The sequence below is a fragment of the Trichechus manatus genome, unplaced genomic scaffold (assembly GCF_000243295.1).
Source record: "Trichechus manatus latirostris isolate Lorelei unplaced genomic scaffold, TriManLat1.0 scaffold00011, whole genome shotgun sequence".
In the NCBI taxonomy this organism is placed as follows: domain Eukaryota; kingdom Metazoa; phylum Chordata; class Mammalia; order Sirenia; family Trichechidae; genus Trichechus; species Trichechus manatus.
Genome location: NW_004443947.1, coordinates 11771336 through 11787548, shown reverse-complemented (window position 1 = coordinate 11787548; position 16213 = coordinate 11771336). Strand labels below are relative to the sequence as shown.

The window sequence follows — 16213 nt, the reverse complement described above, 5'->3', positions numbered from 1 at the left end:
ATAAGGCTGTCCAATCCCCGGCTGAACAGTGAACTTTGGGAGGGGCTTCATCACTGAGCTAAAAGGGTGTTCAGGGGCCATACTCTTGGGGTTTCTCCAGTCTATCAGGCCATAAATCTGGTCTTCTTTTTGTGAGTTAGAATTGTGTTCTACATCCTTTTCCAGCTCTGTCCAGAACCCTTTATTGTGATCCCAGTCAGAGCAGTCAGTGATGGTAGCCGGGCACCATCTAGCTGTACTGGACTCAGTCTGGTGGAGGCCGTGGTAGCTGTGGTCCATTAGTCCTTTGGACTAATCTTTTCCTTGTATCTTGTTCTCCCTTGCTCCTGAAGGTGTGAGACCAGTGGAGTATCTTAGATGGCCGCTCACAGGCTTTTAAGATCCCAGACACTACTCACTAAGGTAGAATGCAGAACATTTTCTTTATAAACTGTTATGCCAGTTGAGCTAGATGTTCCCCGAGACCATGGTCCCCACAGCCCTCCGCCCAGCAATTCAGTCCCTCAGGGAGTTTGGAAGTGTCTATGGAGTTTCTATGACCTTTCTTTGTACAAGTTGTGCTGGCTTCCCAGTAATGTGTACTGTCTTACCCTTCAACAAAGTTACCACTTTCTATTTAGTTCCCCCCATCCCTCCAATCCCTTGTAACCAACAAAGATTGTTTCTTTTTGTGTGTAAACTTTTACATGTGTTATACAGTAGAGGTCTCATACAATATTTGTCCTTTTGTGATTGACTTATTTCACTCAGCATAATGTCCTCCAGTTTCATCCATGTTATGAGATGCTTCACAGATTCATCATTGTTCTTTATCTTTGTATAGTACGCCATTGTGTGTATGTACCATCGTTTTTTATCCATTCATCTGTTGATGGACATCTAGGTTGTTTCCATCTTTTTGCTACTGTGAACAGTGCTTCAGTGAATATGGGTGTGCATATGTCTATTAGTGTGATGGCTCTTATTTCTCTAGGATATATTCCTAGGAGTGGGATTGCATTTTGTAGTGCTTCTTTTGTGGTGTTGATGTTTTCTTTGTTCCTCTTACTCTCTTGTGCTGAGTTCCTTTTGTTTGTGGATTTTTTTTCATTTCTTTTGTTTTTGTAGGTTTTGTTTTTACTGAGACTTTATGTTTTTCTTCAGTTTGATGAGTAGGTTTGTTAACTTTCTTTGTGGTTACCTTGAAATTTACCCTTCTCTTCCTAGGTTTTAACCAGTCTATTATCACTTAGTATTGCCTTGCCTTCCTCTCCGTTAGAAGGTTCTACACCTACACCGTTTATTCCCTCTTACATTGTTCTGATGTTGTTGTCATTTACAGATTAACCCCTCTGGTTCCCTGTTGTAATTCTTTTGGTTTTGGATAGTCTTGGGAGTTCATTTCCTAGGTTGATAGCTGGCTGGTGTGATCCTGCATGCTAGATTCAGCCTGTGGTCTGTTGTTGTTTGTTCTCAAATTGAAGGACTCCCTTTAATAATTCTTGTAAGTTTGATTTGGTTTTTACATATTCCCTTAATTTCTGTTCATCTGGAAATGTCCTAATTTCACCATCATATCTGAAGGAGAGTTTTGCAGGATATACTATTCTTGGCTGGCAATTTTCTTCTTTCAAGGTTTTATATATGTCATCCCATTGCCTTCATGCCTGCATGGTTTCTGCTGAATAATCCGAGCTTAGTCTTATTGTTTCTCCTCTGTATGTGACTTTTTTCTTGAGCTACCGTCAGTATTCTTCGTCTTTGGTTTTAGTGAGTGTGATTATGCTATGCCTTGGTGATTTTCTTTTGGGGGGGGGGGTCTATCCTATAGGGGGTGAAGCATATATATGTAGAGAGAGAGAAAGAGATTTCAAGGAAATGGCTCACACAGCTGTGGAGACTGGCAAGTCCCAAATCCATGGGTCAGACATCAGGCTGGAGAATTCTCCTGACCCATGTGATTGCAGGGGTGACGAACCCAAAATTGGCAGGTCAGATGGCAGACTGCTGGCTTACTGGGCTGTGGGAGCTGGAGAATCCCAAAATCTGCAGTTCAGACAGCAGGCTGCTGGCTCACATCCCAAGAACCAGAGGTCAGAGGATCAAGAGTCAGAAGCAGGATCCAGAGAGAGCGAGCTTCGCCAGAATATCCACAGAATGAATTAAGGGAGGAATTTAATTAGGCTGGGGAGTGCCCAAGAGGAATCTTCCTTCACATCTTAATAAGCATTCTCCTCTCCTGGACTGACATGGCTTTCTCCCCTATGACCCTTGGCACCCAGTCTGTGGCCATACAAACCACATCCTGGCAGACCCTAAGCCATGAATGGGGTCTTCTTTCTAATGTGTCTGGGGAACTGTGGATCCATTTCTCCCAGTTCGTGGTCCAAGAAACTGATTTTTTGTCTAACTCTTCACCAGATTTTCCCAAACCCCATAAATACAATAATCTGTGACCCAGGGAGGGTGAAGTTCAAGGGTAAAAATAAAACACATACCACGGAGCAAGGCTGAATTATGGTTATTCACAAGAGCATCTGGTAGCTCTTCTGTGACCCATTCATTTATTTTATTGACATCAGAGTATGACAATCCGTTGACAAAAATGCACACTATTTATTGCGTACTGGGGAAGTGACATTATAACATTGCTTTTAAACAGTCTTAAGTATTTTCCTATCGGAAACTGTTGTTGAGTTAAATAAGCTTTGCCAAATGCCCAGTTCTGTCTTTGGTGGTTCTGGCTAGCTGGTGTCTCTCGCCATCTTTTTCCAAGAGTTTCCTTTGACATTGTTTAACCCCCAGACTAGAAAACATGAGTAAATGCCTCCAAGCCAAACAACTTCGCCAGCTTCCTGGCCATCGGGAGTGACCGTAGAGATGACTGTAGGGGAGGGGAAAGACCTCTCCTGGCCATCCAGGAGGTTTTGGAGGGCCTGTCTCAGGCCTTGACCCTGCCTGGATGCCCACTGTGGAGGAGCAGAAAGAACCCTGGACTGGGTGGGCACTGCATGTACTCTTGCCTCTGGCACAAAGTTGCTGTCTAATTTTGGCCTATGATCTAGTCACTCATTTCTCTGAGCCTCAGTTTCCCCACCCACCAGGGACCGTGTAGGGTTCCTCCAGCTCTGATATCTGGGATAATGTGAATCTTTGAAGGATAGATCATTTGATGCTATGGGCTTCTGCTCCCAGGGAAGCAGGGGATGATTGCTTAGTTTTAGGTTTCAGTCTGGTGATAGCTTTGGCTCTGGTGAAGGGCAAGGTTGGCCCAATTCCCGGCCTGGTCACTCCTGGCTTCCTGAGGACCACCTGGGGGGCTTTCCTTCTTTCTATCCCTGCTCTTGGGAGATATCCTTTCCTCTCTTTGCTCCTCTCCCCCTTGTCCTTCTCTCTCTCCTCTTTCTGACACTTCATACTCAGGTTCCTTGTTATCAGATTGCAAAGGCAAAGCCAGCTTCTAAAAAGGGCCTTTTGACATGTCAATAATAGCAATAACAACAGTTATAATCACAACAGCATCTTACATTTAAGGTTTTTAGTTTATACTTTACAAAAAGCTTTTAAATACATGATCACATCAGTCATTTTAGGGTTTCTTGGTTGAGGCAAAGAGGACCCTCCTTTCCCCTTTCTCTGAATCCTGCTCAGCAGGAAACCGAGCTCAAGCTAAAGCTTCTGCCCATGTGTGCATCCCACACACAAACATCAGACCATTAATTTTTAGGGTGCAAATCAGCCGACTGAACTCTTCTTGCCCCTTGGAGCTTTCTGTTTCTAGAATTTGGCTGCTCCAGGAGAGTCTTAATCTCCGTTTGTTGGAGAAATTTCATTTTGATGGGAAATTGTCTTAATCATCTTTGCATACAGAATTTCTTAATGTTAGGGCTTCCAAACTTGGCAGAAGACTCAAAACTCCCCCTCCCCTAAGCCACACTGAGAGAAAGAACCAATTCTTTTGGCTGTCTTGGCTGCCTGTGGCTGAATTAAGGCTTGGGCCCAGGGGATGACGGGCAGAGGGAGGCCTTAGGCTCCTTGGGGAGGTAGAGGGAAACCAGCAGCCTGGTGAGTCCTTCCAGAAAACCAGTGGCAGGGCTCTGGAGATGGCAGGTGAATGGGCTTTGTGCTGGGTGGGGAGAGACTAGCTAGGAATAAGGCCCACCTGCCTGTCTGCCTCTGCCTGGATGTGGTGGGCTGGTGGGCATGGGGGAATGAGGCGGGGTGTTGAGTAGATGGCAGGACTCCTCTTCCAGGGCACAGCATCTGAGCTACCACAAAGACTTCTGTGACCCATCTGGAAATCAGCCTTTTCTAGTCACAACAAACTGAACAACTGGGACTCCAAGGCCATTCTAGGTGGTACAACCCACATCTCTTCCAGGTAGTTCTCTACTTTGCCATCAGTTTTCTTCCTAAAATAGAGCTTGCCTTGCTATTCCCCTGCTTCTAAGCCCTCGCTAGTTCTCCATGGCCTAGCTTGGCATGTACGGTCCTTTGTGGTCCAGCTTTTGCTTTCCTGTCTACTCCATTTATCTGGCTCCCTAGCATGCATCCTGCATTCCTGCTACCGCAGAGCTCGGACTGCTCCTCAAACATATCAATCCCTTTCGTATGTCATTGCTTTTTAATAGACCATTCCCTGGAATGTCCAATGCCTCTCCTGCCCCCCGGCAAACTCCTATGTCTCCTTTAAGACTCAGCGTTGGAATTTCCTGCTCTGGACAGCCACTTCCCTTGATTATACTATCATTAGAGAACTCACTGTATAGTAAAGCAATTGCCCATTTCCACGACTGTTTCTGTCCCAGACTAGAGCCTTCTTAGTGGTGGGGCATGTTTCTTTCCCACATGAAGCAGTGTGGTTTAGATTTTAATTGAGGAAGGTCTAGAGCCAGACAGCCTGGACTCAAAGCCTGGCTCTACAATGTATTAGATATCTGGTTTCTGGCAAATTCTTTAACTTCTTTGTGCCTCAGCTTACTCAACTGTGAAGTGGGTTAATAATGGCTTTACTATAGGGTTGTTTCAAGAATTAAATGAATTAATATCTATAAAGCAATTAGAAAGAATGGTATCTGATGTATCATGTAGTAAGTACTAAATAAATGCTAGCTATTAATATTTAAAACACACCTATCATAAGGTACAGTACCTGGATCATAATATATATCAACATGCACATTTTTAAATAAATTCCTCCATCATATCTTTCCCTTCCTCTTCTCTTTATCCCTCTTCTTCTCATCTTCATATTTTCTTCTCTTCTTTATGTTTTTTTTTCCTTTCTTCCTCCCTCCTTCCCTTCCTTCCATCTTCCACTTGGCTTGTCTTCCTTCATTTTCCTTTCTTTTCTTTATTCCTTCTTTATTCTTTCTGCTTTTGGCCCACCACTGGTCCTCACAGGACAACTAGGCTTCAGTGGGGACACTGATAGATGACAGGTGATTGAGTCCCAAATAATCCTCCCTGAAACTTCTGCCATAGAGCTTCTTTAGGGGAGGTGAGATGGGTAGTGAGAGACAGGGAGTTGAACAGTTGAGACCCCGGGCAACATGTACTAACGTGACAATGGGCAGTGGGGAGAGAGATGGAAAGAGACAGGTGGCAGGGAAGTTCCCTTTAGGAATGGATGTTCATTCTTGGGATGAATTCAGAAGGCTGGAATGGCTGCCTCTGCCCACATTGCTTCAATATGTAACTCCCACTTTCTGGAATCTTCCTGGATATTGGGGAGACAGAACAAGGAATGAACAAGGTAGAACAAGAACAGGGATGATAGCAGGAAAAAACACTGACTTTCTCTTTCTAGTAGAAAACAGGCTGTCTCTCCCACACTAATGCCATTCTAGAGAAAGAATCTGCAGCTTTGAGTCTGGTCTCCAGGCCTGACTCTTTGCTAATCAGATGGTGGCTTAAGGCAAGTGACAGAGCCTCAGAGAGGCTTCCGGTCCCTTTTCTATTAAAGGGGCTATACTGCTTTGCCCTTCCTGGGGGTGGGGGTTGCATGGATGTAATGAGATATCATGCGATGTACATTGCAAAGTTAAGAGTGCTACAGGTGGGCAAGGGGTCTTCGTCATTATGACAATGGCCTGGAGGGTCAGGCAGCAGAAGACTGTCTGTCCCACAGCAAAAGCCTCCAAGAACCTTCTGGAATCAGACCTCCCCCAGTGCTGTGGGCAGGCTTGGCTCCAGGCCTTCCTCACCTCAGCAGCCCTGGCCACCTGCTCTCCTAGTATTGTATTCCCACGGGAAGGTGGCTGAGGGAGGAGGGTGGGCCAGAACTCACTAAGCAAGGGCCAGTGACTGGGGCTGAGGGGACAGTGTGGCCTTTCTTCCACCTCACCCAGGAGGACACTGCTCCTGGGAGGGGTGGGGGGGTGGGAGGAGGGCAGGAAAAGAGCAGCTGTTTCAAAATTTGGCAAAACAGGCCCAGATGAAACATGTGTCAGAGTTCAGACCAGGGCCAAAGGAAGGAGAAGAGAGGTCTCCCAGTGGGCTCAGATGATGCTGGGGAGCCTGGGGCAGACAAGGGCAGAAGCTGCTCTCGGTCGTAGCTTTTCCTGGCCAGCTTGGGTATGGACAACCAGTACTCTTATAAGAGCTGGGTGCTTAAGGCGGGAAGAAAAAATAAGGGGGGCGGGGGAAGGGAGGGACTATTACAAGAAGAAATAAAGAAAACTCTTTTCCTTCTCTCTCTCTTCCTCTTATCATTCCTTTTCCTGAGTTCCGTAAGCAGGTCTTAGTTTCTGTTGCCATGATAGTGTTTCATGAATATAAAAACGTCCTTCTTCTTCCTCAGTCTATGACTTCTTTATTCTTACCCTTTTGTTTTAAAACATTTTTATTAGTCTTTTTTTTTTCCTTAAAATTTTTAACAGCTGTTTATGAAAACACAACAAATACACAACTCGAAACAAAAACTCGGTAAAAATAACTCACTATATGGTACATATACTCAGACGGTGTGATATATTTATATAATAAAAGATGAAAATAGTCACTTTCCATAATAAAAATAAGTTCTATTTTTTTGTTTATTTTACAATATACTTAATATTCTCTTCTTCTTTTTCTTCTTCTCCAGCTTCCTCTTCCTCACTGAATCTCAAGGGGATTTCGCATTGCTGTCCCAACCTCACCAAGCTGGAGTCTGAAAGGCAGTGGGTGGGTGGGCAGAGGGGCTTAGGAACATGGGTGGCAGCCACACTCTAAGTGTCTCTCCACCTCTTCCACAAACGAGGAGCCGTCCGTGCACTGGAAGACATACTTCCGCCGCTTGCTACGGATGGGCTGGCAGCACTGGGGCCCACAGCCCCCGTGACATTCCATTATGGGCACCTTGGAGGCTGTGGTGCATGACGCATAGCCCTTCTGGCGGCGAATCACCTCTCGGACTACCTCCCCCAGGCATGGATTCTCTGCAGAGGGCAGAAGAGGGAGGGTCAGGGCTCTGGTAGTGTAGAGGGCTGGCAGGACCATGGGCAGTTCCCAGTAGGCTGCTCTGAAACACTTGGTGAGCTGAAGACCATACATACTTATTCATTCACTCATCCATACATCCATGCATCCATCCACCCAAATATTCTACAAATATCAAGTGCCTTTTCTGTGCCAGACTTTATACTAGACTTAGAGGATATAACTAAGCCCTGAGGATATAACGATAACCAAAGCAGCCTTGGTCCTTGTCATTAAGGAACTTAAAGTCCAACCTAGATGTTGCAAACTAGTAGACTGTGAGCTAAATCCTCTCCTCAGACATGCTTTTACTGGCCCACATAAGCTTGAAAAAAAAATTAAATGGAACATTTAAAAACCAGAGATCTGGCAAAGCTGATCTTGCTTCTCTGCATTGCGATGATGGGCTGAAGTTGAGTGCTTTAGAAAGAGCAGGAGCCTTGTAGTTTGCCCCAGTCACCATCACTCCCTAGTAGCCTGTTTTCTTTGGTCTAGGGTCTGGACACTAATATAATCATTTAAGTGAATATATTTTAATGAGAAACTGAGGTAGATGCTACAAAGTAAAGGAACCTATTTCTACAACAGCACAGAGCCAAGGAACTTGACCTAGCCTGGCGGCCAGGGATGCCTCTCTGGGAAGTGATGAGGGGTAGGAGTTAATAAGGCAAAGACAGTGGGGATGAGCTTTTCTAGAAGTCCTAGGAATAACTGGAAGGAGGGGGAGGGAACCCCTATATCTGCTTGAATATCCTGAACTCTAACTCAACCCTTCCTCTTCACCTCTCTGCTGTCCTCACTCCACTAGAGGAATGTCTGGAGCGAGGCACTAAGGATGAGTGCAGTGGACTTAGAGCCAGACTCCTTGGCCACCCAGCCACAGACAAGTCACTTGTCAGCTCTGAGCTTCAGTTTCCTTGTCTGGAAAATGGTGACACATTTACCTGTCCTTCCTACTTCTTCAAGGCTGTTAGAAGCATCAGAGAAGATTGAGAATGACAAAGTGCTTTATGCATTTAAAAGCTTTAGGTGTTTTAATATGATGTCACATGAATTTTGTTAAGCTCTGTATAGTCTTTTAAACTATGAAATTATTAAAATGATCAGAAAGAGACTAATAAGAATGAGTGTGTGTGTGAGTGTGAATGTGCACGTAGAGGAGAGAGAGAGCAAGATTGCAACTGCGGTGAAATATTAACAGTTGGGGAATCTGGGTGAAGGGCACATGAGAGCTGTTTATGCTGTCCTTGGAGCTCTGGCGGTGCAGTGGTTAAGAGCTACGGCTGCTAACCAAAAGGTCAGCAGTTCAAATCCACCAACTACTCCTTGGAAACCCTATGGGGCAGTTCTACTCCGTCCTATAGGGTCACTACGAGTCGGAATTGACTTGACAGCATTTTTTTTTTTTCATGCTGTCCTGGTAATTTTTCTGTGAGTCTGAATTTATTAGTTAAAAAAAAAAAATTTTGGTTAAGAATTGTATTTAATCTAGGTATAAAAGAGTTCTCTAATGGCCTAGCTGGGACTCTGGTGTCAGGGAGGAAACCTTCTCAGTTTCCATGCAGGAGAACAAACCCAACGTGAATTAGAACAATTTTAGTTTGAAGGAAGCACACCTCAAAATTAATACAATAAAGGGGCCACTAACTGAGAAAAGAAATCTGATGCTTATGAGAACGGGCCAGACCAAGGAACTGTCTTCTGTTCCTGATGGGAAGATTGGAACAAGACTGTAGAGCAACTTCTGGAATGTGAAAGCAACATATGAATCACTGGGAGCTCTTGTTAAAATGCAAGTTGTAACTCAAGAGATTGTGGCTAGGGCCTGAGAATCTGCATTTTCCATAAGCTCCCAGGTGATGTCAAGCCTGCTGGTCAGAGAGTCACACTGACCAGTTAGGGTGTAGATTAGCTTTGAAGGCATGACATCTCAGGGACCGACAGTTGGTAAAGAAAAGAAGAGAAAAGGTCAGCAACCCAAATGGCTCATGCTCCCTCCTCCCCACAAAAGTCCACAGATGATCATTTTCTACACTTGTTTCATCCTCAAATTAGTTGGATCCTTGGTTTATACATCATTTATCATTCACTTATAAAAATGTTAAAAATCCAAACTTGAAGAGTCTTAACTTGTGATCTTTTTATTAGTATACCATTTAATCCTCACAATAAACCTATGCAGTACCGACTACCACTGAGATGATTCCCACTCACAGAGACCTATGAATTATCTGCACTTTACAAATGAGGACACTGAGGCCCAGAGAGGTGAAGTATGTTGCTCAAGGTCATATAGGTTTTCAGTGCAAAGCTCAGACTTCTCCATCATAATGCTGCCTCCAACTTTATGAATCTTGACCTGGATTTTTTATGGAACTAGGCTACCAGTAGTTCAGCTACCAAACTCCTAGCACTGGGTGACAGTGCCAGGTACTTTACATCTCATTTAATCCTCACAAGAACCCTATAAGAAGTAGAGTAGCCAGCCTCCAAGATGACCCCAGTGATCGCCACCTGTTGGTACCCATGACCTCTATGCAGTCCCCTCTCACACTGAATACAGCTGATCTGGATAACCAACATGATGTTGTGGAAATGATGGTGTAAGTGACTTCACGTAAGACACTGTGGCTTCCTTCTTGCTCCATCTTTCCTTGTTTACTCTGGGGGAAGCCAGCTGCCCTGTTGTGAGCACCTCTGAGCAGCCTGTGCAGACACTCACACAGGGAGAAACTGGAACAACCAGCATCATGTGAGTGTGCTGTCTTGGAAGCAGTTCCTCCAGCCTCAGTTAAGCCTCCAGATAACTGCAGCCCTGGCTGTGTTGAATGCAGCCTCAAGAGAGACCCCAACTAGAACTATCCAGCTGAGCTGCTTCTGAATTCCTGGTCTATAGGAACTGTGTGAGATAGATACTGTTATATTGCGGTTTTGAGCTGCTGTGTTTTGGGGTAATATGTTAGGCAGCAATAGATAACTGATACAGGATTTTATTGTTTTACTCCAATTTTCAAGATGAGGGATTGAGGTTTAGAAAGATTAAGTGACTTGACCACAGTCACTAAGTGGCACAGCCGGAACTGGAACCCAGGCAGTCCTACTCTGGAATCCAACTCTGACCCCCCACATCTTCCCTTCCACGTGCACAGTGGACTCACCTTGTTCACAGTGCTCTCCACTAAAGCCGGGCTGGCACAGGCAGTAGGGCTCCCCTCGATCTGAGACGTGGCACTGCCCGTGGTGACACTTGAAGGCTGCGCAGGCATTGGCAGAGTCATTCTTGTGGTCACACAAGGCCCCTCCATAGCCCTCGGCACACATGCACGTGTATGAGGTCCCAGTTGCCACACATTTTCCATGGCTGCAGCTGGGGGCAGAGGAGAGGGTGAGAAAGGGAAGCAGAGCAGAATCTATGCTGCCGGAGGCTTCCTCTGTCCACATGGCCAGGAACCAGGCTCCGACAGGCCTGGCCCACTTTCAGGGGCTGTGGGACCCAGGGCTGAGTGCAGCCCAAAGGCCTTCTCCATCCCATGGTCTGCCCTCCTCCAGCCCAGTGGCTGAGCCTTTCTCTTTTCTGAACTACCCTGCTCCAGTGTCCAATCTGCTGGAGGCTCTACAGCATTACCCAATGTTAACTGCCAGCTGTGACCTCAACAGAGGCTAGCTGGGTGGTTGTTTTACACACAGACATCAGAATTCTCATCTCCAAATGGCAAGGCACTGCTTGGAAGAATCTAAGATTCCTGTAAGCATTTTAATTGCTCTACTACCTTAAATGATAATAATAACACTCCTACTACTACCACCCGCCACCACAGCTGTGACTGCTATTATCAGTAGCTACCACTTGCTATGTGCCAAGCATTGTGTTAAGTGTTTTACATCTAGCATCACTCTTGATTTCCACAGAAACCCCTCCTCTGCTGCTTCTATGCAGTAAACAGTCTTAGCCTGATGCCAGGAGTGTAATTCCAAAGCCCAGATTCTGAACCATGATTCATCATTGTCCCTACTGGGATGACACTCAAAGTCAGGATTCCTATTAATTGTAGACTCAAGTGCACACACACATACACACACATACACTCAGGAGCTACACAAGAAACTCAAACCCCTTATAACTGCTCCTTATTCCTGATCCAGGATGCCATTTCCCAAATTGCTTGGCCGACCAAATTACCAATGTTGCCTCTGGTGTGCTTTTTGGCTGATTCAGATTTCCTAACCCTGAACCAGAGAATGGTGGGCCCTCAATAAATGTGTTGAGTACACGAATGAATGATTAAATCATTCAGTGTGATTCTAGTTCAGGGCCGCCGTGCATGGCTGCACAGGGAAGCAGCTCAGGAGGTAGCCATACTGGGGCTGACGTTCACCCTGGCTCCACTTGCTGAGCCGAGTGCCCACGGGCTGCATCAGCCCAAAGGGGGCACCCTCTACTCCCTCGCACAGAGGCAGCACAGGGGCTTGCTGTGAGTCTGTTCATGTTCTAAAGGCCGCTTGGCAGAGACATCCCTGGGGTGTTTTGAGCAAGGCCCTCTCATACTGATGCCTCTGAGAGGGACCTGCTGTTTGAGTGTGTAAGCTTAGCATCTCTACCTTTTAAGCAGCCACATCTTACACAGATCCTATCTAGAGTTGAACCACAATGTCTCTAGCTTCCATTAGTGCCATTTCTCATTCAGGGGCAGGGGTGGAGGGCAGGGTCTAAGTCCGTGCAGGGAGCTGGGGGAGAACGTCCCAGGGGTTTTGGGACACTGACCTGTGGCTGAGGCAGGGGTCCCAGTCCTCCTGGTCGCAGAGCAGGCCGGCCCATCCCGGGTGGCACTCACACACCACACTGTCCTTCTCCACCGCGCGGCACAGGCCATGTTTGCACACGGAGCAGGACTTGCAGCCTGGTGAGACCCCCAGCGACTGCGGCGGGAGGGCCTTGAAGTCCTGCAGCTCGTTGTTGATGCGCACTTCGTGGATGCAGCCGTGGAAGCCGCCCAGTGGCCGGTCCCCACCCTGGCGCAGGGCCGAGAGGCCCGTGGAGGTAGGGATACCTGCAGAAGGGGACACCAGAACGGCGGCCTGAAAACCCTCCTTTGTTCACTGCCCAACCTAGTCCTCCCCTCAGAATGAGAACGGGCTCTCTATGGTGCTCATGGGTAAGGATTCACAGGGCTGAGCCTCCACTGCTCAAATCAAGGTCATGGGCGAAACCTAGCTTCCCTCAGCCTTGTCCACACAAGGACATGCATTCTTTGTCCCCCACTGTGACTCTTTAAGACACTTGCATTAACTACCAATATTTACATATGGAAAACTTCACATAAGACTCCAAATTTCAGGCTTCTCCAGGACAATGAGGCCATCTGATGGCCCACGGCCACGTGGCCACAGCTGACTGGGGTGACTGACTACCTCTTTGGATGGGAGTGGGGCACCAAATGACTCCACTGACCCCACCAGTCTCCTCAGACCTTTGTTACAGCCCCCACATGAGCTGAGAACACAGGGTGGGCAAGCTAGAGTCTGGGGGAAAAAGGAGAGATTTGGGGCAGCAGCCTTGGTCAGTGGAACTTTGGGGAGAAAGACATTTCACTCGCTGCTTTATGTGCTGCAAGACAGAGGGGGCTGTGGATGCCCACTGCCCTTCTCAGTGTCTTAAGAGGCAATTGATAAAGACCTGCTTTGCCTTTCAATGCAATCTGATTTGTGTTCTGTCTCCTCTCCTGATGGGAGCCTGAGACTGGTCTGAAAGTAGACTCAGAGGACCCAGTTTTGCTCCAGCTACAACTGAAGCAGGTGAAGGGGAGGGAACAACAGCCCTTTACCTGGGGAGAAGCTGTTTACCCTCTGGGACTGCTCTGGGCCAAGGGCATTCCCTGACCCCCTGCATCTGGACTCTTGTTAACAATGTGGATTCCTGGACCAGTTCTAGCCCTTCAGAGATAGATTCTTTGGGGGAATTCTCAGGAATCTCTGTGTTGAACCAGCAGCTCAGGTGACTTTTTTGCCTATAAAGCTTTGAGAACTACTGGCCCAGGGGCTACATTTCAGGCCCAGGCCCTGCCAGACAGGTGGTTACTTTTCCATTTGGCTTTTATAGGACATTAATCTCAAACCTGCTCTGCTGCCTCCATGAGCTGAGCCTCTCAGTGTCTGAGGAGGTGGCAGTGCAGAGGGAATGTGGCCTGAGGCCTGCAGATGGCAGGGCCCGGACCCCGCCTTCATCTCCTGCCTCTCCTCTTCTCACCCTGCTCCCATTCCATCTGCACACCCCCACCCTGTGTCCAACTTGGTAGTTTCAAAGAAGCCATACTCTCTATTTTTCCTTCCTAAGCATCTGCACACACTGTTCCTCTGTCTGGGGGACTCTTCTTCTCCTCATGGCCTGACTAATGCCTAGTCACCCTTTAGGAATCAGTTTGGTTGTCACTTCCTCCAGGAAGCCTTCCTTGATTGGATTTGGCAGGGGTGCAGAGAGCCGGGCAACCCCCAAACCCTGCACAGAGGGCAGGTGGGTGGTGGAGGAGGTCGGGGTGGCAGGGGAGGAGGACTTTACCTCCAAGGTAGAGGGGGCTGTTGATGCCCATTGCCAGCTGCTTCTGGAGCTTCCCCAGACTCTTGGGGGCTCCTTTATCCACCACCAGGTTCAGGGTCTGGTTCAGCATCACCAGCTCCACACTGTGAAACTGCCCGTCATTCACCGTCTCCACGCTGGGCAGGAGGGAAGGAGAGAGAGCCAGAGCGTTTGCTGAGTGTGTTTCACAGCCAGACACTGTGCTGTGAACTTGACTTGCTTTTTTTTTCTAAGTTTTTATTTGGATATAATTTCAAACTTGTATAAGTTGCAAAAATAAAAATAACACCGAGGACATCTATTACCTAGATTCCTTTAGTATGCCCATTTGCTTTTTCATTTGTTCTTTTTCTCCATATAAATGAATGAATGAATGAACACATGCACACATTTACATATATATGCATATATCCATGTACACACACATATGTGTATATGTGTGTTATGTACTGAATTGTGTCCCGCTCCAAAATATGTGTTGGAATCCTGACCGTGTGCATGTCATCCTGTTTGGAAATAAGGTTTTCTTTGTTATGTTAGTAAGAATGTATCACTGTAGGGTAGGTCTTAAACCTAATCACTTCTGAGTGATATAAAGAGCAGCACAGACACAGAGTCAAGCAAGCACAAACTGGGGAAGACAGAAGCACACGTGGGGATTGCCAAGATGCCAAGGAACCCGGGGCTACGGAAGACGAGACAAGCATCCTCTCCCAGAGCCGACAGAGAGATTTCCCCTAGAGCCAGTGCCCTGAATTCTAACTTGTAGCCTCCTAAACTGAGAGGAAATAAATTTCGGTTCTTAAAGGCCATCCACTTGCGATATTTCTGTTACAGCAGCACCATATAACTAAGACAGTGTGTATATACATATATGTGATTATATATGTATATATGTAATGAAAACCAAACCAGTTAGTCACTGTCGAGTCTCTTCAGACTCAGGGCAACCCCATGTGTATAAAGTAGAACTGTGCTCCATAAGGCTTTCAATGGCTGATTTTTCAGAAGTAGATGGCCAGGACTTTTTCTGAGGCATCTCTGGGTGGACTCAAGCCCCCAACGTTTTGGTTAGCAGTGAGCATGTTAACCATTTGTGCCATCTAGGAACTCCATATGCATACACACACACATAATTTTTTTCTGAACCATTTAAAGGTAAGTTACATAGCTCAGGGCCCTCTGCACCTTATATAAAGGATAGGGCTATTCTCTTACTTAAGCATAGCACAGTTATCAACTTTGGCAAATTTACCATTGATATCATGCTTTTATCTAAACTGCATCATATTCTGATTTGTCACGACTCAATGATGTCCTTGATAGCATTTTTTTTTTCCTTCCAGTATAGCTCAGTCTAGGGCGAGGTATTGCATTTGGTTGTCATTATTACATTCTTTTCTGTCATTTCCCCAGAGTTAAGCAAACTCCACCCTCAGCCCACCTTCTTAATTGTTGCTCTACCTACACACCACCTGGACCATTACATCTTTATTTTCCATTGTTCCATTTCCTCTCTTTAAATATCAGTAAAAAATGTTAGCTCAGAATTTTTCTAAGGAATATTACGCCTGAAGAAAAAACCTTTGATGTGACTTTTATATTTTTTTCTAGTGCACATGAAAAAAATTACCTCACAGTTAAAATTTCAATAGCATTTCTCTGTGCCACCTAACATCATCTCATGCACCACCAGCGGTGGGTATACAACATTTCGGGATATAATGTGCAACAACCCTGCAAGCCAGGTTTGTTATCCTCATTGTAGAAATGAGGAGCAGAGACCCAGTGAGGTTATGTAATTTTCCTAAGGTAAATCCCACAGATAATAAGTGATCGAGCAGGGATTTGAACCAAGATCCTTCCAGCTTTGAAAGCACATGCATTCTCCCCATGCTGCCTCTGACAGTATCAGCAGCCACTCACTAAGGGCTTACAACAGGCAAGATGTGCTGTTGGATGGTTCACTTATATTATTTAAGTCTTATAACAATTTGATGATGTGGGTGTCCAGAGAAATTAAGTGGTTTGTCCACAGTCACCCAGCTAGTAAATGCCAGAGGCAGAATTTGTAGCCAAAACTGTTTTTTTTTTTTAAAATATTTTACTGTACTTCAGGTGAAGGCTTACAGAACAGATAGTTTCTCATGTAACAGTAACACACATGCTGTTTTATGACATTGGTTAACAACCCCACAACAT

At 46.1% G+C, this 16213-nt stretch overlaps 1 protein-coding gene across 1 annotated transcript in view; it reads right to left on the bottom strand.

Moving 5' to 3' along the window:
* Positions 1-6905: 6905 nt before the first annotated feature.
* Positions 6906-16213, bottom strand: part of SLIT3 (slit guidance ligand 3) — a 762848-nt gene continuing 753540 nt past the window's right edge. The window contains 4 exon segments of the mRNA XM_004371219.2: positions 6906-7400; positions 10599-10807; positions 12203-12488; positions 13994-14148. Of these exon segments, the coding sequence (XP_004371276.1) occupies positions 7165-7400; positions 10599-10807; positions 12203-12488; positions 13994-14148 (886 nt within the window). The 3' untranslated portion in view covers positions 6906-7164.